Raw genomic sequence first — 25,446 nt, forward strand, 5'->3', positions numbered from 1 at the left:
GTATTAGTCGCATAGACTCCCATACTAAACTAGAATGCTTCAAATGTTATTTTAATGGTACGACTGTACTTGGAAAAGAGCCTCTCAGTTTTGAATCTAGATAATTTAGTGTGTCTGGTTGCTTGTATTGAATATATGACCTTATATGTATTTATTCTTTTGTTTTGTTTTATTGTATCCTCAGTGGAACTCAAAATTAACACAGTATGGAGGCGCCTCTACCAACAGTTAGTATGCTTTGTCTTTACCAATCATGGGTCTGATTTAATGGGGTTGCATGACATTATGGGGATTCTCCAACAGCATGTACAGTCACCTTCTTTAAGTGTTGCCTGTATATATGCAAATATGTTTGTATTTTCTTTTTTTTGTTTTTCTTTTCCTATTCTACTGTGTGCACATTTTGGCTATTGTCAAATTCCATCCATTGTTATTTCATTCATTGTTTCATACATTGTTATGTTTGTGCTGGTCCTGTGGTGCTGGTTTTAAATTGTCTATTGTCCGATGAAGAGCGCAGACCTAAAAATAGTTTCTTATCAAATGGAAAGCTATTAGAATTTGGTGATTTCTGCAAATATGGGCTCAGAATAGTGAGTTTAACTGACCTCTTCAATTCCATCACACTCGCCCCATGTGATCCAAATGTAGGTCACCTGGCCCCAATGTTCCAGGTGTCATTTGTGCTAGTGAGGACCAGTGGGGTCCGGTCCCTTCACAGTCCCAAACCCACAAGCCCTGTGCCAGCCAGCATGATAGATTGCGCTATATATGGCGCTTCACCACTCTCTTGAATTCGATGCAGGAGAGATTACCACAAGTCCTTCCACTCAATTACACTGGCAATTGTACCAACTAAATCTTTTTTTATTCAAACATCAAAGATGTATAGTATATCAGAACAAAAGCGCAGAGAGGGGACTACAATTGGGTTTGATTGCTATTTGATTGCCTTGATTTGACCAGCAGTGAGAACACCGGTCCCATATCAGCCACTTGATTTGTTTACTGTAATCTTCATCCTAGGAAAAAACAGAAACTGTGAGTACATTCCCCAATATTGTCAGTGGACCAGCTAAACAGTTTTTATTCCAGTATCAGATACCTGTATCAGAATGTACAAAGCATACATGTGAATTTAGCTTCACTTACAAAGTACTTTACAAAGAGAAGATGGTGACAATAAAAAGACAGTAAATACATCACATAACAGCACACAAAAATGAAAAAAAGGCATAAAAGTCAACAGTTAAAAGAATGATTGTACAGATGGGTTTTGAGTTTTTTCTTAAATGAAGAAAGAGAGTTTGCTACCTGAATGTCTTCAGGCAAGTTGTTCCAAAGTTTAGGGGCCCTGATTGAAAATACTCAATCACCTTTGGATTTGTGAGCAGTCAAAAGAGTTTTGTGTCAAACTATGCTGTTGTGCATAAGGAGATAAATGTTCCCCAGTATAATCTGGGACTAAAGCATTTACTGCTTTGAAAGTACTCCATAAAATCTTGAAATTGATTCTAAAATCAACTGGAAACCAGTGTAAGTTGGCTAAAATGGCAGCTATATGATCACATGTCTTAGTTAAAAGCCTGGCTGCTTCCTTCTAGTTGCAGACAAATTAATGCAAGAATACAGGGAGTTACAATAATCAATATGAGATGAATGTCTGAAGAAGACAGAAATGACCTAATTTTAGAAATATTTCAAAAAAAAAAAATGAAAAACTCTTTGGATTTGTTTCCAAAAATTCAGGTCAGAATCAAAGATGACTCCCAGATTTCTGGCAGTTGGTTTGATATCAGATGCCAAGATGTGGGCCAAAAATAACAACCTCAGATTCATCATTATTGAGTTGAAGAAAGTTTTGAGACATTCAACTTAATGTCAGCTAGACAGTCTTTCAGGGCGTCATGGCTGCTTCTATCACAGGGTTTTACAAGCAAATAGAGCTGTGTGTCATCAGCAAACCAATGAAAGGAAATATTATGTCTACGGATTATATGACCAAGTGGGAGCATACACATAGGACCCAGAATTGAACCTTGAGGTATTCCGCAGCTGGACCATGCTGAAGGGGATATAGAATTACTCAAACCAACATAGGGCTGTCAATCTGAGAGATATGATATGAACCAATTAAGAGCATTTTCAGTAATTCCCACAAAATTCCTAAGACGATCAATTACAATGCTGTGATCAACGGAGTCAAACAGAACTTGAACAGAACATTCACCAGCAGCTGCTGCCAGAAGAAGATAATTTCAGACTCTAAGTAGAGACTCTGTACTGTGTTTAAAGCAGAAACCAGATTAACATTTTTCGAATAAATCATTTCTGCTCATGTAGTCTGCTAATTGGTTGTAGTTTAGGCATTTTAAGTAGAGGCTGACAAGAGCACATTTGAAATAAGATGGTAAGCAGCCAGTGGCCAATAAACTGTTTATAATTGAAATAATGTTTGGACATACAGTAACAATGACCTCTTTTAAGAGACATCGTACTATCTTGACAGCAAATGATTTGTTATGAAAGTCATGACAGCTAACAATATATATTTGCTATGAACAGTAAATGTCTTGTTCTAAGTATGGGATGCTAATGACCTCTCCATAAGCTCATCGTATTGCTTAAAGTAAAGTGAGATCAACTATATCATTAAAAAGTGAGGCATGACACATTGCAATGTGCATCTACTTTTATTGTGGGTTGCAAAATAATAATTGTTGCATAACATAATATTTTGTAACAGACAAGATTTTGCTGTGCTCATCTGGGAAATTCTATTAGATCAACTGACAGATGAAAAATGTAGCTTTCGAACACATGCATATTGACTTCAACTATCAATTTACTAAAGAGGCTTTGCAGCTGCGTCACAAACTTCCCATCAACCACAGCTGGTGCCATCATGGAGTTCCAGTGGAGGAGTGGTGTGTTGGCCCATTCAGTAATGTTATACTGTATGTAAAAGTGAACTAGCTCATTTAGCTCTACTCTATACTCTACTATTTTGTGCATTCTATTTTGATAAGATTTCATATGTGTTGTAATGAAATTTGACAGTGTTTGGAGGTGGTACATGATATCTAAATGAAATGACCAGACACTGATAAAGAAGGGTCAACCAGTGGCAGTATTATGTTGCTCAATCATTTATGAATAGAGATTGCTGCCTCCTCTTCTTGTTATTGTGTACTGGCATTAGTGTGTGAGCTTGAGAATGCAAGTATTTAGATAAAAGGGTGTGCATTTTTGAATTTAATTTGAATCTGCCTTATACAGAATTAGTCCTGTCCGCAATGCACTGAGCAAAATGAATTTCCCTGCTTGGATAATTTTTAAGTTTACCAAGATCCATGTGATGTTTAAGCTATGTAAAATTGGTTACACACATTTTATAGACAGAAAATACATAGTCTGGCATCGGAGCAGCTATGAGACTTTAAACACGCCTTAGTGATGCGTCATGACTAGGGGCGTTCAAGGACGGGGAAACATAAAAATGATCCATAAATACCAATTTGGCAGGGACAATTTATGCTGTAAAACCACTTTATGTGCTGCGAAGACCAATAATAAGACCCAAAGACTGGTGACATGTAAAACTGGGTGTCATCATACTGAGAGGCAGGGCAAGCTCCAGGCAGAAAGAGCAATTCTGAATTTCAATCTGGCTAATTCGCTTACATGCAGAGTTTGCTGGCTCGACTGGAACACAGGATTATTTTAATAAGCACAAACAGGGCGCTTCCTTTGTATACCAAGCACAGCACCTAATCATCACCCATCCTTCATTCACTTAGTCATAACAAAGGGGCACTCCAACAGCGATAAATATGCTAAATTAGAATGAATTAGCACAAAAAAGTGTACGCTGAATACAAATTGCTGCAGCCGCGTACATGGTTCAGAAACAGCAGGAGTAGTTGGAAAAGTGATTTTATCTCCAGATATATCTATTGTGTTTGCTGTGTGAGGTCAAATGCACACACACACACAAGCATGCGCACACACAAATTTTGCCCTTTTGTCTGACTGAATAAAGGATCAAAATAGGAATTCTTGCTAGTCTCACTGTGCCAAAACACACACTTTACAAAAGGACAAAATAGCAGGACTGTGACATTCAGATAAAAGAAAACCCAGGTCAGGAGTATGGGGCAAAGCTGTTATGGGAGCCATAGAAATGCCAACGCATTTGCTGCCAAAAAGATGCAGCAGGTTTTCCACGTCAGTGACTTGTGCTAACCTCCCTCTATCAATTTAAGGAACAAGGCAGAGAAACTGGGTGGATGGGAGAAAGTGGCTATTCATCTGGATGAACAACGGCGCTAGGTTTATCTTCATATCAATGTATTGTGATTAATGTCACAGTAGAAATTTCCTTATGTCAGGCTTTTCTTTCCAGACAAAAATGCGTTCTGTCCTAAATGAGTTTTTTGCACGGTGTGTGGCTGGTTGGTGGGATACAGTGAATAAGATGGCATTATTCCACCAGTTACCCATGATGAACACTCTGGTGAAGTGTTTCTAATGATCACCATCTATTTATATTATGCACAGTTTAGGACAAATCTGACTGGTCCCAGCGTGTAATTGCCCCAGGGACAACTAATAACAGCTCTAAACACAAAACACATTCATCCAACTCTGCCAAGAGCCAAGGGAGGTGGCCCTCTGATGCATGGCTGGGTGTGACACTGAAGATTAAAGGGTGAGGTGTGGTATGGTGTGTGTGTGTGTGTGTGTGTGTGTGTGTGTGTGTGGAGTATCAGAGTTTGGCATGGTAGATATTACTCAGCAGGCATTAACCATGGGAAAAACCCAGGTCCAGTTGTGCACAAAGGTAGCGGCCTTTCCCCCTCTCTTCCTGCTCACCTGCCTCATATTGAATCCCCAAATGCTCTGAAGTCCTTAATAGACAAATTACACGTGTCAGCTGCCCCGAGTGAATTCCACCTCTTGTCGTCTACTTACTTATTCAAGCGCATCACCTTGGTGACAAAGTAAATCCATCTCCTTTTGAAGGGGCAAGATACTGATTAGCGGAATGTATTGTCTCAAACAATTCATCACAATTACCAGTGCTCTTACTGTAGCAGCGGCCAAGGAAGGAAAGCACTGGCAGCTAATGGCATACACAGGCGGGGAAGTGGGGTGTAACTGTCTGATTAGCTGCTGTAATACATCTAGAAGTTTGTGTATGACAAGCTGAGTTGTAGTGAAACATTGGCTGTACTGATGCGTGGCAGGAAGTAGGCCTGCAGAATATGATTTATTCTGCTTCACCAGCCATCGTACCACATAGTTCTTTAATATCTTATAAATAATGTGTAATGTATATAGGCTACAGTATGTGGGATCATATGTACTGTATAAGCCAATAGCATGTCTTGCACTGTCAATACTCTGTAACTTGTCAATATGTTTCTGCACAAATGTTACCAAGACAAATTCCTGTACATTTGTTGTGCTTGGTGATTAAAGCGATTCTGATTCTGATCAGCCTGACATTTCTGTTCATTGTGTAGAAAAGTAATTGTTGCATTCAGAAGACAAGTGGTGTTGTCACACTCATTCCCCAAAGATAGACAGGCAGCAAAGCAAGGCCAGCAACAGAGGGTAAGTTTGGCGTAGGCGACAAGATGCCCAGCCAGTCCTGGAAATTACAGCATAATTTGTGTGGGCTGAATGTGTGGCCAATCAAAATGAATCCCGCATCGGGGTCAAGGTGATTTCAATGTCTTGGAACACAGAATAGCAGATTTGCTCCTGAACAGGAGGAAAGAATGACCTCAAATGAATTAAGTCATACAAACTCCTGCTCTTAAACCAAGGACATGCGAGGAGCAGCACCACTTGTAAGGTTTCTCTCATACAGGCAATCAAATTGTAAGGTTTCTCTCATACAGGCAATCAAATAAAAGGCACAGTGCAGCCTTATTCATTTGAATAAATTTGCACTGTACCGACCAGGAATACCAAACTAAAGGAGAAAGAAATGGCACCAAAGTCATTCATAGACAATTATTTAATGAATATTCAACACATTTACAACTAAATTACAAATTGTAAATCTAATTACAAATTACAAATAATGACTTAGAATTATAGCCCATTCTACTTTTACCAGTCAGTTTGAAATAAACGTATGCTGTGAATATCGCTGTGCTGGTTAGTCGTTCATATCGAAGACTCACCGCCATCACCTTCCATATACACATCAAATAAAGTCTGTAAATAGACATCTGTTGCCCCAAAGCCCCATATAAGACCATGAATGATTCATAAGGTAAAGTACCTAATTGCATTCCTTACACATAGTTTTATGAAACATAAGACCCAACCTTTCTGTAATGAACTAATCTAAACCCAAGGGTGGATTCACTTCCTACCCAGCATGCTTTGTTCTTTGCTCTGAGACTACTTAGGAGAGCTGTGTCTATTTTGAGGGACAGCAGGCAAATGGTCTATAGCAAGAAAACGTTTGAAGTAATTTTCCCTTCATGAAAGATGAAATTGCATAAGGTGGACCACGGGATCTATCAAATTATCTAATCGGTAATTGCATACTTTGCATAGGGAAGAAACATAAATGACGTCCTCAGCATCCTCCTCTGATGACTGGCTAATCTCTCCTTATCTGTGTCTACCTGTCGTTTTATTGACACCCGCCAGTAATGACACTGCCACCACCATCACCAGCTAAAGGCCTTTAAGGAGAGCTGGGGACATTGATCGCACTGTGTGTTTTTAATTATAAATGGGTCGAAGGCATTCCTCAAAGGACTTCTGCCGTCCCCAAATGTCAGTGCAAATTGGTTGCCATGTTCGAATGCTCAGGCGTCGGTCGTATGATGAGAGCATCACTGCTTATATCACATTTAGGTCTTCATAGGTTCTTACTTTTGGAAAGTTGTTGCCTTTTTTTTTTTTTTTTTTTGCCTTTGAAGGCTGTCTGATATTGATAGCATGAGATTAATAGTGCTGGAATGATCCAAAAGAAAGGTAAGCAAGTTCTGAAACGGTGGAGGCGTAAATAGAAACCTTAGTAAACAGCCAAGGAATCCTTTAAAGAGAAGGTCCACAGTGAATAACCATATCTGTTAAGGAAAAAAAAGTCTTTTAAAATGATTGATGTTGGCTCACCAGCTGCGAAAACCCAATTTCACTCCATCTTTAGCATCAGAGACCTTTTTTCAGCTTGTTCTTTTTCTTGGTCTAATTGAGTGCTGACGATCTGAATAAGGTAGTGGGAGGACAGGCGATCACTATGAGGCCAGATAATGGGGACGAGAATGAAGAGGGAACCACCATGCGTTTTTGAAAATTCATCCATAGTTTAGAGTGGGTTTCATGGGTCCAAGAACCATAAACTTTCTCTCCCTATTAAGAGCCAGGAAAATCTTCACCAAAATTGCAGTTACAAGGTTTTTCTTTTCCTGCTTTCCGGCAGCGATATGAGCAGACAGAGTTCCCGAGTGTTTATCTATGGCCCATCTGTCCACAGTGACTTAATGCAGTAGTCACCAGCTATGTACCATCGAGAGCCAGGAAAGAGTAGGAGGTTTTAATTCCAACCAAACGCTACACCAGCTGATTTAACTAATTAGCAAAACTTCAACCAGAGTTTGTTTTACCCTGCATGGAATACCAGATGGGCGAGACTTACCGCATCAGAACAAATCAGATCAAATCAGATATATATAATAAGCTGTTAAGCACAGAAGATACACTAAATTGTCTTTCAAATAATTTCCTGCTATTGTCTAAACTTGGAATGAACAAAGTTAACGTATATGAATCTCTTTCCTCCTAACCTTCAGACCTGGGGTTACATAACATTTGCAAATAATTGCTAGTGTTTGTTTTAACCAGCTTTAAGTACCATGTGGGTGGGATTTACTGCATAGGATAATACAATGATGGATTTCAAATTATTGTATGTGATTTACAACTTACCTGAAATGTCTTGATGCAGTAAACTCATCTGGTACTTAAAGGGGACACTTCACAAAAATGCAAGCAAGCATCTCTGACCATTGTGTGGATTTAACACCAAAGTCGTCTCAGTATATGTCATTTGGAGCTTCCTGTTTTCCTGGCAAGGTTGCCAATTGTTTAGCACAAGGATTATGTCTCCTTATTTAGACTCAGTGAATGTGCCTCTAAATGCATTCGGGGACTTTGGGAGAGCAATCAGGAGGTGCTTTAAATTGGGCACATTTCCAGGCGTGAAAGATTTCATGAGGACTGATGAGAGAGCTGTATACAAGGTGACCTCTTGTCGCCCCCCAAGGGTGGCGATGTTAATTTGGAACATGCCTGTGGACATTGGCGTCTCCCCTGACTCGGTCCCTTGTGTGCACAATCCACTCAGATGTCAGACCACAACATAGTCATGTCCAATTTACAGCCGCAACTCTTTTAGATGGAATTAACACGTAGGTGCTGTATAAGTCCCCCTTTTTATGCTGCAGTAGTATTGTGGCTAATTATTCCTTTAATGTCAAACAGTATAGGCCAAATTATTATATTGTAACACAAAGCTATAATGTCTCTCCACCAGAACTATCCTCTTGAGGACGGAGCCACAGTGCAGCAGCAGTTCAGCAGGAAAGCAGTAAAAACTGGAGCTCCTACGATGGTGTCTTAGGTCAAGGCTATTATTACCGTTATTACTATTAACAGTAAATTGTGTCATACAATCTGGGAAGTGTATGCCAATTTGGGTGAGGTGAGCTCAGTCAGTTCTCTCACGGCCCTTTTTCTTTTTTTGTCATTTAATGTCACTTTCAGAGCCAAACACATAGATGATATCATTATTTTAGCTAAAATCTGTTGTCAGATAAGCTTTTAGTCAAGAGCACGTTGACAATTTATCTCCACTGATTCTAAAAGTGCACTCATCTCTTTTACAAGACTACCTCTGACATATGTTAGTGTGTTGATGTGTGTGAAAAATGTAATTGCCACCTTTCCAGTTTCTGCACAGCCATTTGGTTTAGGTCTAACTTTCATTTGGATGAGGACTGCAGAAACACCGAGGTGAACATTTGGCTCTTGCTGGGAAACTGCTTCCTCTGAGTGCTGCATGAGCCAATCACAGAGGAGATTTGAAATTTAGGTCATTCACGGGAAATAATGCCTTCAGCCTAACAATCAATTATCTTGTTCAATGCCATAAAGCTTGTCTGCAGCTTGCAATTCAAGGCAATCTACAGTAGCTGTTGGCTCCATTTTCTGCTCATTCAGTTGTGCATAAGTATTGTATAATTGACCTCCTGCAGGGTTATTTTCATGTGGGTGGTCCTATTTGGACTCAGTCACATCCAGATGGACCCAATATTCAACATCTACTCAGTATAGATGGGGTCGGAATTGTTAGAAAGATCGGCCATTAAACAGCAGACCCAGGTTCACATTCCTCATGTCGGCAAACACTCACCCTGCTGAAGTGATCAATTAAGTATATCACATTATTTCATTATTGCATTAGATCAGAATAGATCTAATTATTGCTGAAATGACAATTACTACATTGGATCTCAGAGTGAATTTGAATGATGCTGATCCTCAACTACTCGATGCCCTCTACTGGCAGAAATAGAAGAGCAAAGGAATAGCTACAGTCTGGTTTCTAAAATGCTTTACATTCATTTTGAAAAATAAATTGAATCATTCAATATCTAAAAATATAGAGGATCTAGAGTGCAGTGTGTAAAGGGTTATTCCTTTGTCAAACAAGCACTCTTAGCTCTCCAGTAGCCATAAAAATGTATCATAATTTGTTTTAATGATGTGATAAATTAATTTATATGAGGTGTACCTTTTAGTATCTGCTGCTTCAAGTTGTTTGTTAATCGTAAATGTGAATCTACTACACATTGTAGAATTCAAAAAACTCTTAATAGTGGAGCAACATTACCAACAACAAAGATGACATGGTCCAGGTCAAGGGAAAAAAAACCACAAACTTTATTCTCTCCCGTTTACAAAACATTTCAGAGTCAACCTCAATAAATTAAATCTAATACAGACCTGCAAGCAGCAAATGATCAAACTTAAAACATGATCAGACTCATTTTCTCAAACAGCATCATTTACATCACCTCAACACGAACCTTTAACTTTTTGCTGCTCTAGCACAATAACAAAAAAATGAAAGAAAAAAAAAGTGTTCATGTATGGACAAAATGACAAATGCAACGCAAGTTTGTTGTGCTCAAAAAACAAGAGGTGTTTCCGAGTCCCGCAGCATTGTGTGACTGGGATGATCATGAGCACATGAGCGATGCCGTGAATTTGAAGAACAGCAGTATGAAAAATAATCAAAAAGACAACTGAGATGGTTCCAAGCCAGTCGTACTTTGAAGTAGCATGCCTGCATCTTTGTTGGTCTGCCAGCGGTGAGCCGGCAGACTCTTTGAACCTACAAACATTATGGAGCTCTGTGTGGGCAGGAGAAATCGCATGCTACACCGCTGAAGATCATTTGTATGGTTTGGATATACTGCAGTCTATTGTTGGTTTTGCAAGTTGAAAGACATTCTAGTATTAGTAAGAATAATACTAATGATTATCATACTGAGTAAGTTATATCAGGCCATCATGATTTCTGGAAGTCAACGTGCCTCAGCAGAAAGGCTTGCCTCTCAGCTGGGGCTTCTTAGCATTACATTTCAAACACATCATACCGACCTAAAATAACACACACCACTTGTTTGTGTTAACAGTACTGGTATGCATTGAGTCCCAAGAAGGGATCCTGGTCTGAACCCCTGACATACACAATGCCAGTTTACTAAAGCCTTAAATCACTATAAGGATGCACATCAGATTCTGTACATGATGCCAAGTGTTTGAATTACACCTTAAGAAACATGTGTGCTCTATCAGCTATCATTAGAAGAGAATACTAATGTACAGATTCACATTTGTACAAATGTAAATTTGATGTAAAGCAGCATTGTTTTACCAAAAACCTTATTGACAATGACATAATAACCTAGAATCAATTCTAGCAAAAATCCACTGTACCTAGTCAAGTACCTGAACCTAAGCTGCAAAATAAGATTCCTCCAAACTCCAACAATACAAAACTCATTACATTGTGTAACTGTAATTAGATTTAGGTAATCTGAAGAAGTAACTGCTACCAGTTAAAACACAGCCATCAGATTAAAGATGCATGGAACATACTTGTTGGATTACTCTGAGCCATGTTTGAAGATTGGAAGATTGGATTGACTGTGAGCTCATAGATATAAATGGATAGAATAGATCATTTTATACATCTTGAAATAATGGTTGATGATACTAATAAAGTAATCTATTCTTACTTTTACAGATTCTACAGAAAAGTCTTGATTTATTTCACATAGTCTATCAGTTTTGATGGGAAGGAAATCCAAAAGTAATGGAAAGTAATCAGATTACATGACAGAGTTTGAGTAATCTAGTGTAAATACACTATTGATTACAATTTTAAGAAGGTAATCTGTAACAGATTACAGTAACCTAGTAACCTACCCATCCCTGTACACTTCATAATCTTTCAATAAATAATCAGTTCCAACAATAATCTTCTGAACTCATTCAAGTACCTGATTACACAGACATAATTAAGGATAATGGATGACACGTATATGTTAGCAGTAAAAAGAAATGTAGAAATACATTCAGCTTTAGTTTCAGTGTCAGGGCCACTGACACTACCATATATAGGAGAGACAAGCTAACAGCTGAACCAGATACAACCTGGTGGGAGCAGGGAGGAGTCAGGTGGCGGGGCTACTGCAGATGGTTATTTCTAGGTTCATAAAATCAGGCAAACATGATTAGACTTGTTAATAGCTTGATGAGCTGACCTTGCCTGTGAAACCAACAGTTGGTTCATTAAGGATACTAATCTAAAAATGATGTTTCCAACGTTTTATATATGGCGAGGCCAACACTGGAAACATACTGCATTTAGTGTATTTTGAATGGTCTGCTGCCTAGAAAACGATGTCTCTAACAGGCTTCTGTGAGAGAAGAGCTGAAAAATAACTGAATGGCTGCAAACAATTTTGCTTCTCAGGAGCTTTTCAGCCCTTTGACACTCCTGAAACCTTGAATACGCTGCAAGCTTTCTTGGCTCAGTAGCTCAAATGGGATTCTCAGAATAGTACTCAACAAGTCGAGCAAAAACATGTCACAGATGAATAGGTAGTGAATGCATGGTATTTTATGGTGACTGCATTCAAACCTCCCCATTTACACGCCTACATGCGAGTGCAAATATACATGTTTCATTTTTCAAACCTCACTGAGTGGTCTGTGCCACTCAAACGCAGCTGCTAATGGTGGTAGCATAAAGAACGCGGTTATATGTTTGCAGTGTAGGTGAATAAAATGGGATTGATTTATAGCATGCATTTGGATTTCCCTCTTAGATGCAGCCATTTTCATGACTTATTTTCATTTTTCCATCAAACCTTTGTGACGGCTCTCAAATGAAACGAGGAAAGACAGATATTTTTGCATCAGAGGGGATGTTTATCGGCCTGTACCCTTGGTGCCATTTCAGATTAGACCCAGGGCGACACGTCCAAGCCATCAATTAACTGTTCACTGTTTCATTCTGCTCATTTTGGCTATTCCATCTTAGTTTTACCCTTTAGATTTGAAAATGAGTTTGAAATGCAGTGATGGCTGCTGAGTGCTATGCATCATGCAGGACAAACTATACTGTACATACATACAGTGCATTCAAAAAGGCAGGCAGACGTAATGTCTAGAGGTGTACCAAAGCAAAACACTCATTTCATCAATCATGAAATAGACCAGAATAAAATATCTGGTTGAAAGTATCTGGCTTAACTTTTTCATTTAGTATTCCATTGACACACAGGTGATAGACTAACTATGGAATGTATCATGTATCAAAATATTACAGAGACAAGATGCAACCTATCAATTTTGAAAAAATTAATAAATAAAATGTATTACTTATTTACGCTATGTTGGGTGAGTGAGGTTGCAACCTAATTAAAACTGTCTAAACCACTTTCAGGTGAAAAAATAAGAGTAGAAAATAGAAAAATAAAGTAATGCTTTAAAAGATGAGGCAAAACAAAGTCGCAGTGAAGTGCATGAGATGCCATGAAAGGTACTAGAGTGTCAAAAAAGTAAAGTGTCCTTTCAAAACAGAAACAGCAGGGTTTCGGATAGGTGAGGAGAATCCTAGTGTAGTGCAGGTATACATGTTTACAGTAAATACTCAAAATTATAAAAGTTGAAGTCACTTAAAAGTCAGGACAGTCAAATACAGAGAAATAAATAAACTAGGTGCAATGCCATTTGCTCAAGGGTCATGTGATGCAGTGAGGGAAGATGGGTAGAAATTAGAGTGTGCCCATTCCAGTGACTTCAGACGTCAGCCTAAAACAGTTTGGGGAAGAGGGGGAGGGAGCAGGGGGAGGGGGAGGAAAAGATAGACATAGAGAAAATAAAACAACTGTGAAATAGAAACTTTCGCATGAAAGTGAAAGTTATGCAGCAATGGCTGGTCTTTGTGCTAGAGTTTTGTGCTGGCGCCTGTCTTTATCACAGATTTGACGATGTACTTTCATTGTACCTCTTCATGGAAAAGACCTACCGACTTCCTTATATAGCCATGCAGTGGACAGAATGAAAAAAAGGTGATGGTGTCATGAAATGCGCTTCTGTTCAACATAGACATTGCTGTGTGGCCTGACAGCGGCATCACATCACTCCTCCCTCTAACAGCATTGCTCAGTGGCAGTCAGGTGGTCTGTGTTTTTTCTTTGCTTTTTTTCTTTTTTTTTTTTTTTAATTTTCCACTTTTTATAATTTTATTCTTTCCAGACAAGGACACAACAGGACTAAATAGGCAAATTCATCTAACCTAGCGATGAGAAAAAGAAATACAACAATATTCTTGGAATTAAGCATGCTTTAAATACTTAACTATACACTGGCTACATGAATTTAAAGCAAATTCCGCCTTTGTTAGCTTGACTTTAACTATTTGTCTCCTTCGGTCTAACGCTAAAGGCTTGTAGCCAAGTGCTACGAAAATCCAGTGGGGGTCTAGGGAAGTTCCACAGGAGAACACATAGGGGATAATTGTGAGGCGGTGGCTTTGATGTTAGCTTCTGACAACAGAACCAGATTTGGGGTGACTTCAGGATGTTGTCATGGATGAGGGGTCATTCCACATGGCAGCCACGTCCCTGAACCTGCCATTGGAATTGTGGGAAAGCAATAGCCATTAGTTTTCTCTCCAGACTCTCCTCTGAAATCTCCTTTAAAAAGTCAAAAGACACAAAGTCCTGGATGCAAGTATGTGGGTTCTCCTGCCCTAACACTGACAAACATTTGGCTTTGAGGTTCAGGCAGCCTGTGGACACCTGAGGTTCAGTTTTTTTTTTCCAGAGCTGTAGATAATAACAAATTGTGTTTCTCTGCTGATAATGAATAAGAGGTTTCAGTGGATAGAGGGAAAAGAAAGAGACAGAGGTGGTGAAGCATAGCAGCAAAATTCAAATGAAAAATGTGCTCCTCAGTATTTTATTGGTATGTATGGTATCTTACTACCCAGGCCCTGGTTATTCAGCCCTGGGGCTCCGGAGACTTCAGCTTATCACCGGAGTCAGTTCCTCTCCATTTTAAAAAACATAAATGGTTTATGTGCTGAGACACTGAGGTTAGATCTCAATAATACCTGCTATTAGAGTTGCTGATTCTATGCACTTTTTGTCTTGTTTTCCAGATTCTAGCATGAATATTGTGGTCTTGGACTTTTCAAACTGAATGGTCTCATGCAGATTGTATTTTGTATTTTGAGTGCAGTTGCTTCTGCATCGTTCAACTTAGAGCTCAAATCAGAAGTTTACTTGTCCCATGGTTGTTATTGCACCCATTTACCAATTATTTGCAAAGCTGTGTATCTAGTGAAACTTAATGCATTTTCAATGCTTATTCTTGGGTGGAAATAAGGAGCAAAATTGGACAAGGAGCACAGCATGAAGCAGCCAGCCGTAATACCAATAAAAGACCATGAATAGCCGCCTTCAATGACTCATCTGAATTTTACTTGTCAGACATTCAAATCAGATTATCTGTCTCGTCAAAATCTGACAGTGATATGATGTCATGTGCTGAGTCCTATGGTGACTCATCAAAATGTCAGTGTCAAGAGTGTCAAAACTAAACTAGCAAGGGAATTTGATCTATTTATTTCTTTATTTTTTAATCAGCACAATTGCAGATAGCGCTTTTCTTGGAAGCTCACTGTGAACATGCTCATTCAGGTGTTTCTTTTATCTGGGTTTGTGCTGGGGCCCAGCTGTTAGAGCTAAAGGTTACCTGGCATTGATGAGATACTGTGCCAGGCTGATGTTAGCAGGGGTCCCTGTGATGGTGATCTGGCGCTCTGACGAGCCCTCCATGGCGTTAGCAATTTTGATCTGCGCCCCAGACATCTGTCGAATCTCATTTATTTTGGTTCCCTGGCGTCCGATTATGCAGCCTATTAGCTGGGAAAAAAGAGCAGAGATCCTTCAACAGGAAGCAGCGAAATCTGTAGGTTGTATTAATACATTTGAGCCGTGACTGTCTGACATAAAAAAAAGAGAAAATTCACTGGGTTATGAAATAGTCTGGGCCAGGTTAATTTGAATCCCATCATTCGGGAAAAGTAAGTATGATTAATAATAATAACATGGTCAGTTGCGCCGTTGATTGGGGTATTCTGCTGTGGAATTAGCAACAGTCTAACAGACAATTTTGACACACAATTTGAAGATTAGAAAAATTTGATGCAAATAGCTTCAATCAACCATCCACACCATCAAGGAAAAGGCTGAAGAAATCTTGACTTTGTAGTGTCTTTCCGGCTTTACTCACATCATTGGGAATGGTGAGCTCATGGGTGCTGGCTGGGGGACTGGCATCCAAACCTGAAGTGGGGAGCAGGGGGACAAGGGGGGGGGGAGACATACAGATTTAAATTTAAATAGTCACTTCAACAGTAGCACAAGGTAGGGCTGAAAGCTCTTGAGTGCTTTATGAGAAAGCTTATTTCTTAATGGAACATTTTCAAAGGACGGATGAAATTAAATCTCATGTAGATACACATTATACAATAAGAGATCTTACCTATTCTGAAATGCATTACTCCTTTAAACTTTAAAAAAGACCCAAAGAAGAGGAAATTTTCCTGATTTTGTTTTTGTTTGTTGTTGTTTTCTGCTGTAATGGTAAGCTAACGGTTTTCGTTTTGAACTTTGAATCCATCCAAACTGTAGTTTTGTCCTCATTAAATCATGTGTTGGTGCTTTGAAGGATATTTGGGGGAAAAGCAGGCTGAAACATGTAAAAGAGGACACATACGCGAAGGGCCCGGCACCTGCTTGTTGATTTAATAAATCACTCCTGTCATGTTTAAAATGGTAATCGTCACATCCTTGTAGATGACAGTGGTGAAAAGGGAATCTAACATAGCTGTCTTTATTCATGAGACCTTCACTGGGTCTTTTATAAATGCACATGCAGGACATGATACAGGCAGAATAAATATCACACTGAGGTCCAAGCGAAACAGTCCAATTCAGTTGCTGGGGAAATGCTGCTGGTTATTATAGTGCACTGTGCCCGTCCTATTTCACTGGAGGTTTTCATCTTTAATGGAAAGTAAAACAACCTAAAAATGTGTTAGAGCAAGGATGCATCCTGTTGCTGAATAGTAATATAATTTTGAATGCTCAGTGTCAAATTTTTTTTTTTGCCTTTCACTGGCATAATATCAGACAGAGCCGAGAGAAAAAAAAATATATATACAAAATAAGAAAAGCAAGGTTTTCAGAGGAAGGAAACCACCGGGGCCATGTCATGCTGCGCCAAAACGAAGATAAGGTGGAAGGTGGGGGGAAGAGAAAAATGTTTCTACAGGTGCAAAGAGAAGGAAGTGTCTAAAGGGCATTGTGGGTACGTACCAGGGAAAGCAGGGGTGGTCTGTCCGAGAGGGGTAAAGGGGGTTTGCTGCATAGCCAACTGGTGGAGCTTGGTCAACTGCTGAAGGGTTAGGAGGGAAAGTAGAGCTAAGAGGTTATTGTTATATAGGTCACACCAAGAAATAAAGCCAACCAAAACTAGTGGTGAAGAAACAGTAAGGAGAAGGAGGCCATGACACGGGGTGGTGGAGGAGAAAGGAGAAACTAAGAGAGAAAGAGAGAGGGAGATTGTCCAATATGGGGAAAGAAATTGCCAGAGGATATGATTCATTTTCTTTTCGTTGTTTCCTCCTAATTTCACCATGTTCCTCTTAATTTTTTAGGTAGTTTCATGTGATTTTTATTTTGAATTTTATAGTCAACCTCAACTCCTTGCACAAAATGAGAAAACAAGTGAGAACTAGCTTTGTAGCTAGTTTCAAGCTCGCCATCTGTTTTGTCTGTGAAGCTGACCAATATAACGGCTTAAAGTATCAAACCATTTCGCTTTCAAAATGTCATCTAGGCTAAGCTGATGACATCATCACACAACCGACAAAAATCAGGAAGACCCAAGGCAACCTGCTTAGGCCTATGATTTTAGTCTCAGAGGGGGTGAATCTTTAAGCCACTGACTGATGCTACTTTTTCAATCAGTGGCTTCAATCAGGAAACTGAACTCCTGGCAGAATAAAAAGGCTACTTTATGTATTCATTTATAGGCACAGAGCTGACAAGACTGACAACAGACAAGGCTATAGAGCAACTCTGTCTCTAACCCAGAGAAAAAAAAAGGTTAGGCAAACACAGCCTATCATCATTCATTCACCGGTTTCAATCAGAAACAGAAATTTTGGTGCAGTAAATAAAGAGATAATTTAATGTGCTGATTTTCTATTTCTTTAGTCAAGTCAAAAAAGCATATTTCCACTTTTCACAGATGCAAGCGGCTCCACAAATAGACCAGAAGCGGAAAAAGAACGGCAAATGCCCCACAACCCACAGAAACAGCAACACTGAATACAATGGCTCTTTGTCTAAAACACACGTCTAAAAGCCAGATCAAAAACCCGTCTGAACATTAGCCTTTAGGCAAACACAAGTTGTGGGAGCAAGATGAGCGATTCAAGAGTTGTGTTGATTACATTTTTATAGATAGCAAATTTCAGCAAGGACATAAACTATCGCTTCTCGCCGCAACACCCTTACAAAGAGCTGAAAACAGCCGCTCAATTGTAGCCGGAAAAGCTCCAGTCAATACCGTCAGTACTAGCCAAGTAGCTGGAGCTGCTGCGTCATACAGTATTAATCAAAGGCAAGAAAATGTCATCATTCATATTTGCCCCCCAATTATCAGGTTGCACTCTAGTTTGTTATACAGGCTCAGAGATGGAGATGGAGAGCCTGGTTGAAATGGGCTTTCATACGGCTATCAGAGCACACACACTTTCCCCATATAGAACGTGGTCAGAGGACGTCTCTCCCCTGCTGTCTATCATTTCCATCAGCAACGGGTGAGACGGACGCTTGAGAGCCTTCGTCACCCTTTAAGAGGAGTTTTAATGAGGGTGGGAGAGGATGTTGAGCCTTTACGTGAGTGATTGTAACGTCAGCCACCGCCTCCGTTGGCATCAATCACTGCCTAACTTCGAATTAATGGATCTGACACAAGGTAGCTCTGGAGATGCTCTCTCGACAAGGACAGATGAAGTCAAATTATTAACGGAGAATGTATGGTCCTCTCGAATTTAGGAGGTGTCCACATCAAGATTGCCATTAATGTCTTTGCCTTTATCATCATCATCACCAGCAATCATTGTTCTGCTACCAACCAGATCTGGTGATAGAGACATTTTATATTGAACCTTTTTTCCGGTGCTTGGGCTGCAGTCCACCTCAAACCACAAGGACAATGATCAAGTTCAGATTTTGTTAGTCTTGATTTATGACTTGACTTTAAATAACTTGAAAAGAGATGGCATGTCAATGTGACCAGTTGTCTGCAATTAACGACGGAATTAGAGTAATGATTTTTGATTATCATTTTTTGATTTCATTAGCAAGAGACTGGGAACTCACATCTGGGTGTGGTATGGCGTACTGTCCCTGAATTGTGTAGGCCTGGAAGAATGAAGAGATCCAACAATTAGCAGATTTCACCATCTCACATACAGTATTACACATAATGAGAAAACTATGGAGAACAAAGAAGCTTGTATAATGTAAGCTATGACTATGTAAAACCTGCATTATATCAGTTTTATACTTTAAGATAAAATAATGTGATTAAGTAATAACTGTAATAAAGTAATAAACCATAATAAACTGCAAAATATTATCTTCAATATTATCATTTTCAAAAAGAGTAAGTGATACTGCAAAAGCAGTAAAAGAATATGATATTATTTAAATGAAGAGGAATGTGGAGTGCAATGAGTCTTAGTGATCAATGTTTGAATATGAAATCAATGCAATGCAAAGAGGGCAGCTTCTATGAGAGTGAAGCAACATAATGCCTTTGTGCCAACCAGCAACAGGATATCAATACATTGGACTTGAGTATAATTTGGGGAGGGCTGCATTTGGGCAACTCCAAGCTAAAATCTGCACCCTAAAACAGAATTCAAATGTTATTTTTATGAACTTGGACAGTTAATTTGTGAACAGGCACAAATGTTTCCCAATGTTTACAAAGGAAGGAACAGCTTGAGAAAGAGCTGCTTATTGATACCACAGCTTTGACTCTCCTTTGTTCATAAATTTAAGACTACAAACAAAGAACCATATAATCTTCGGATGAGTGACGTTTCCAAATCTCATTATCTATAGACTGTGAGTTGTGTACATTCATAGCTAAACAGAGCAGATGTGTTCTACACTCTAAATAATCAGAATTGTCTGTAGAACTGCATGTTGGCTCTTCAAAATATTCCAAAACGGACTCATGTAGTCCTTTGTCTAAAGGCTTAGATTGTGTTTTAGGGTGGATTTTTACTTTAACATCTACTGGGTATTTCCAGACACTGGAACAGCCTCAAAATTGGAATCATTACTTGCAACATAAGCAGCTATGTGAAGTGTTTCTCATATTTGTTTGTTTGTTTGCCAAATTTTCAAAATGTATTCTACTGCTTTTTGCCCAGGTCTGCAATGAATTATCCATATTACCGGGAGGTGTGTGAGTATTTTGCTTTGCACTCTTGCTGACACTAATGTCATTGTTGCTGAGTCAACCATTATGTAGCGACTTGCAGCAAGTTCCCTCCCTCACCTTCCCCTCTGGCCAACCAAGCTCCCCCCCAGAGGCCTCTATTTGTGGAGGGTTGGGGCGACATGCAAGTGAATGTGAAAGTAAGAAAACCTGGGTGCACTAACAGGCAGTGGCTGATGCTGCAGTAAAAGGCTGAGGTTGGCTGCGGACGCTGCCAGCGGCTCAGCTCTTACCTGGCCACCTGAAAAAATGACGGGGGTGGAGGCGGGCTTTGGGCGGTAAGGAATGGTGGCACCTTTTGGTGGGGACTAGGAGAAGGGGAAGAGAGGAAGGCAGAGGACAATGTTAGTCTGAGGCAGGACATGCGGTTACCTCGGTTGAGACAGAAAGACAGACATATTTAAAATAGCATCCCTGTGCTTCCCTATGTGGGGAATTAATGTGTATAGTATGAATGTGAAGCAGGCCATTGGTGAAAAAGAGCATGTTTGCTCCACAATCCTTCTCAGGATGAATAAAGTTAAAGAAATGCAAAATCATTGATTTATACACTTGTAGATCATTACATTTCTCAAGGCATTTTACTGCATCGAGCCACAACACACCACCAGAAACAGTACAGAAATGAGGCGGTACGGCAACGTGATGTTCTGTACCAATCTGCTTTGCTGTGCTGCATGTTTTAATTTGCTCACACCTTCTGAAAATCTTGCTGTTTAGAAATGTATAAGAAAGAAGTAATGGAGCTCGACTGTGTAAGTACTCTCTATTCTTGGAGACGAGATATAAAGACCTAGTATGTCTGAGACCTGATGATCACTGATTAAATGCATCATCACATCTCTATTTTTTCTGCAAGCATGCCAGCTGTGTGAAGAATACATGGGAGCAGAGAGCCATATAGACAAGCAGTCTCTTCTAAGACAGCAGGGAGCGAGTTTCAATTATCAGGGAGGGGAGCCCCACTTTGCAAACTTACTATAGTGGCACAAAGTTATTGATTCACGCTGTGCTGCAGCAACAAGGCTGCTAAACACAGTGGAGAAAGCTTAATCAGATTTCCTCTGTAGTGTTTGTCACAGCTGTGCTGTAGAGTGGGAGGAGTGTCCACTTAGGAACGTGCTGCAAATACAATATCAAGATATCAAGATGTGGGCTGGTGTTGTTAAGGTGAAGGTGTCCTGGCATCTTAGTTGGCTAAGGCTCATACCATGTAATTGTAACATCTTGGGTTTGAATCTGGCCTTTGTCATTCTCCCAATCTCTTCTGTCACTCTCCAATTATCAAGTAGAATTAATCTTTAAAGACAAGTAGGCTTGTGATTGGATGGGTGCTGGCTAGAATCCCCCCCAACTGGGATAAACTGGAAAGGGAAAATGAAAGACTAACGAACTCAACCATGGAGGTGTCCTTGTGCTAGGCTCCTCTAAGTGCTACAGTGTGCATCTGTATGGATGTGTGGCAGGGCATTGCTGAGGAAGAACATAAATGCTAAGCAAGTCTTCCCTGGACAAAGAAAAAAGAAAATGTACACTACCAGTCAAAAGTTTGGACACACCTGATTGAATGCACTGTGTTTTTCATTATCTTAAAGCCATTTTGATCTAAAGGCTTATGCTTAAATGCTTGAAATTTGTTTCTTAGACAAATATAAATAGTGAAATTGATGCCCATGTATGAATTTCTTTCCAAAGCCTTTGCCTTTCCATCAAGGCAAAGGGCGGCTACTTTAAAGAATCTAAAATGTAAGATAGTTTTGATTTGTTTAACACTTTTTTGGTCACTGCATAAAGTGTTATTTCATAGTTTTGATTGATTATTGATTATTATTCTAAAAATGTGGAGAATAGTAAAAATAACGAAAAATGTGGTGTGTCCAAACTTTTGACTGGTGTACATGTATCATTTCATAAAAAAAGGCTACATCTGGAAAACACACAGCATGATAAGATATCTGTCAACAACAAAGTGGTTACAGTTAAAGCAAATGTATTCCCATTAATAAAAAGTTGAATCCTAAAAACAATGTATTTCGACCACTGGGAATATAACTAGTTTGCAAAAATACGCTACCACACCAGTGTGGATGAGTGACTTGCCGGAGGAAAATGTGCTGGAATGCCAACACAACCATGACAGCCTCACACTGGACAGCGTATCAAAGAAGGACTGGGTATGTGTCCGCTGTTGCATCATGCATTATATAAAGAGCACTGTATTATTTCCTGTATTTCTCTAGTTGGGTAAGAATCGTTCAGTTTGGGTAGTTTGTAAGGATCTATTCTTTTCTACTAGAAGCAGTTCCTCAACTCCCAACATACTCTACCTCCAGCATGACCACACAGATTTGTTTGACACACTGGATGATGGCTTCTGGGGTCCCGGAGATTGTCACTGCACGCTCTGTGGAGTTGGGCAGCATGTCCCCTGCCACCTGAACCTGGGCCCCTGTGGACTGGAGGAAGGTGGAAGTGGAGTAAGGGACTTTGAGGGGCATGTTGACAGGATTTAGTTAGTTGAAAGGTCAGAAAAGTGCACGGAAAGTTGCAGGTATCACATTGTGAAATTCCTACATGTTGCATAAACAAATGAAAATAAACACATATCATATAAAATTCAAAAATACAGGGGTTTTCATTCTTGAAAATGTTTTTGCAGGTAAAAGTCTTAACATAGCTGATAACTTACATGATGTTCTTTAATGAGTTTTACATTAGTATTAATCATTTCTGAAGCGTATAAGTCACTTTTCATATCTTATCTTTTAATGAAACTCTTCAGAGACAATGTCTTTGACAAAGTCATGAAATATGCCCTTGCAAAGCGATAATCACTAAATATCACTAAAATCATTAAACTCATCATTTATGCAGCTGACACATGAGGGGAGAGAAATCTAATTTTGACAATGTTGGCCTTCTGAGGCAAATCAATATTGCATCACCCTCTGCTCTACCTTCCCCCTCTAATTGGACTGAATCTTGAAAAGAAAAGAAAAATATGGGAAAAGAAGAAGAAAAAAATCCTGACTGTTATTTCTTAACAGTGATATTGTTGTATTGTTATTATTGTAGTGTTATATATAAATATTGTAGTATCTGGGTGCGGTGGCTTACTTTTGGTTGCTTGAAATTTTGCAGTCCAGGAATATATTTATTTATTGTTGCATGCTTTGTAAGATGCTCTGGTATACGCCTAAAATGTAAACATATCCGAGTTCCCCTATAGTTTCAGTCCATACCTCTCTCATCTCTTTTATCTTGGAGCCTCCTTTTCCTATGAGGGAGCCACACTGGCTGGCTGGCACTACCAGCCTGAGGGTGACAGGGGGCTTGCTAGTTGCGGGGCTGTTGCTCATGGAATTGATTATGTCCTAGAAAATAAGAAAATAAATTTCATTGTGCAGCAGAAATCTGATATGTAACCCAAATAATTCATGAAGACAACTATTTGATTTGGGATTGTGTGGCTAATGACTGCCCATATAAATGAGTTTACAAACTTAAAGAGTAACTAAACACCAAACCCAAATCTGTGTAAAGTCTGATATCTAATGGTAAAAAGCATGCTACTGAAATTGCCATCTGCTATTGGCTGATCTTCTATAGAGTACAGCAGGAGCCAATAGAGCCCCATTAGAGGGTGAAGCCTGTGTGAAATAGAATGATAGTTACACTGTATTTTTGTATGAAATGTGCTATACAAATAAATGATTGATTGATTGATTGATTGATTGATTGATTGATAGGTTAAGCCAATAGAGCCCCGTTAGAGGACTCCACCTGTCATCATAGAACTAAGTTACCATGTGTAACTATCGATTCCAATTCACCTATTTCAGCCAAAAGAAACATCTGTCCACCAGAATGAAAGATTGTACACTTGAGCACCTCTATATGTGCACCCTAAAAGAAAAGTCCATCCCTAATGTTTATACCTGCGACAATAGAACATAATCTAACATTAATGCTTCATTGACTAAGATTGGAATGCGGACCATGTAGAATCAACCACGATGCAATTACATCGAATATGGACGTAATTCAGTGGCAAGCCTGCATGGTTCTCATTTCATGAGTCTGCCCGACCGGCAAATTACGTCCATATTTGACGTGATTGTATCGCGGTTGATTCTACGTGGTCTGCATGCCAATCATTGTGAATGCAGCTTTAAGTTTACAGCCATTCACTGTGACAGTTTTACGTTTGACCTCTGTACCCATTTGGCCAGCGAGCAGCATCAGACAGTGTCACATTATGCATGCGTGAAATGGAACCGACTGCAAAACAAAAGCTGTTTTCCGCTAAGTTACAGACACTTTCAGTATGTGGTATGATATCAGTAGCTTGGGATGGGGCAACAAAATAAAATAAGCCTCTCTGACAGATTTCTCAAAGTGAGATGCAGGACCATGCAGAAACATGCTGAGGGTCAGGGGCTCAGGCAGAAAAAAGAAATGCTCACAAGTAAAATTGGCTATGGAGAGGGACAGAGTGCCCTTGTTAAAGTAAGGTGCTTTGTTTTTTATGGATTTTTTGCTTTCTTTAAAGTCAAAATGATGATAAACATTAATCTTTATACAAAAGTTAGACAAATGAACACATTCCGGGCAGACACTTTGTGTGTAGGAGGGCAAAAGGGCTTGAGCCCCCTTTGGACCATATCAGATATGAGTTGAAACCTCACTCTAAGTACATAATATTGAACATAATTTACACAATTCTAACCATCATAACACAATCCTACCTCCTCAAACTTGTAGGCAATCATGGCAAAAGCCTTAAAGATGGCGTCTGTTGGGCCGGTGATGGTAACAATCCTCTCTGGGCAGTTACCCTCGGAAATATTGATCCGTGCTCCACTCTGGAAAAACAACAACGTCGAGGGAGTCATTATAGTTGATGTCAGACCTCTTGTACGAAGAAAACATCTGGTAGGTTTGTGTTATTCTTAATGGCAGTGTTGGTATTGTTCAATTTATGTGTTAATTTGTTTTTCTGGAATGGATGTTTGTAGCAGGTTTTAATGATCTAATCACCCTCAATAAGCTTGAAGCCCTTTCTAAAATGACATTAATTTGCCATTCATTTCAAGTAATTGTATTTTCTGTTTCAGTAATTGCTCTTAATGTATTAACTTTTTTTGACTTTCCAGGCTGTGAGGCACTTTGTAACTTTGCTTTGGAAAAGTGTTACACAAATTATTTTTTAATATATATACTGTCATTAAAATGTAC

General features: G+C 39.4%; 2 protein-coding genes across 2 annotated transcripts in view; both read right to left on the reverse strand.

Annotated features, from left to right (window-relative positions):
- The window catches only part of LOC144539851 (uncharacterized), a 114,461-nt gene that overhangs the window by 50,118 nt on the left and 38,897 nt on the right, over window positions 1-25,446 (reverse strand). The window lies entirely within an intron of this gene.
- Window positions 13,553-25,446, reverse strand: part of pcbp3 (poly(rC) binding protein 3) — a 70,826-nt gene continuing 58,932 nt past the window's right edge. Inside the window, exons 9-17 of the mRNA XM_078285995.1 lie at window positions 24,957-25,073; window positions 23,451-23,582; window positions 22,536-22,664; window positions 20,442-20,516; window positions 19,077-19,118; window positions 17,001-17,079; window positions 15,913-15,965; window positions 15,373-15,542; window positions 13,553-14,243 (exon numbers count right to left, since the gene is read on the reverse strand). Of these exons, the coding sequence (XP_078142121.1) occupies window positions 14,189-14,243; window positions 15,373-15,542; window positions 15,913-15,965; window positions 17,001-17,079; window positions 19,077-19,118; window positions 20,442-20,516; window positions 22,536-22,664; window positions 23,451-23,582; window positions 24,957-25,073 (852 nt within the window). The 3' untranslated portion in view covers window positions 13,553-14,188. The remainder of the gene's footprint in view (window positions 14,244-15,372; window positions 15,543-15,912; window positions 15,966-17,000; window positions 17,080-19,076; window positions 19,119-20,441; window positions 20,517-22,535; window positions 22,665-23,450; window positions 23,583-24,956; window positions 25,074-25,446) is intronic.

The sequence above is a fragment of the Centroberyx gerrardi genome, chromosome 10 (assembly GCF_048128805.1).
Source record: "Centroberyx gerrardi isolate f3 chromosome 10, fCenGer3.hap1.cur.20231027, whole genome shotgun sequence".
NCBI lineage: Eukaryota > Metazoa > Chordata > Actinopteri > Beryciformes > Berycidae > Centroberyx > Centroberyx gerrardi.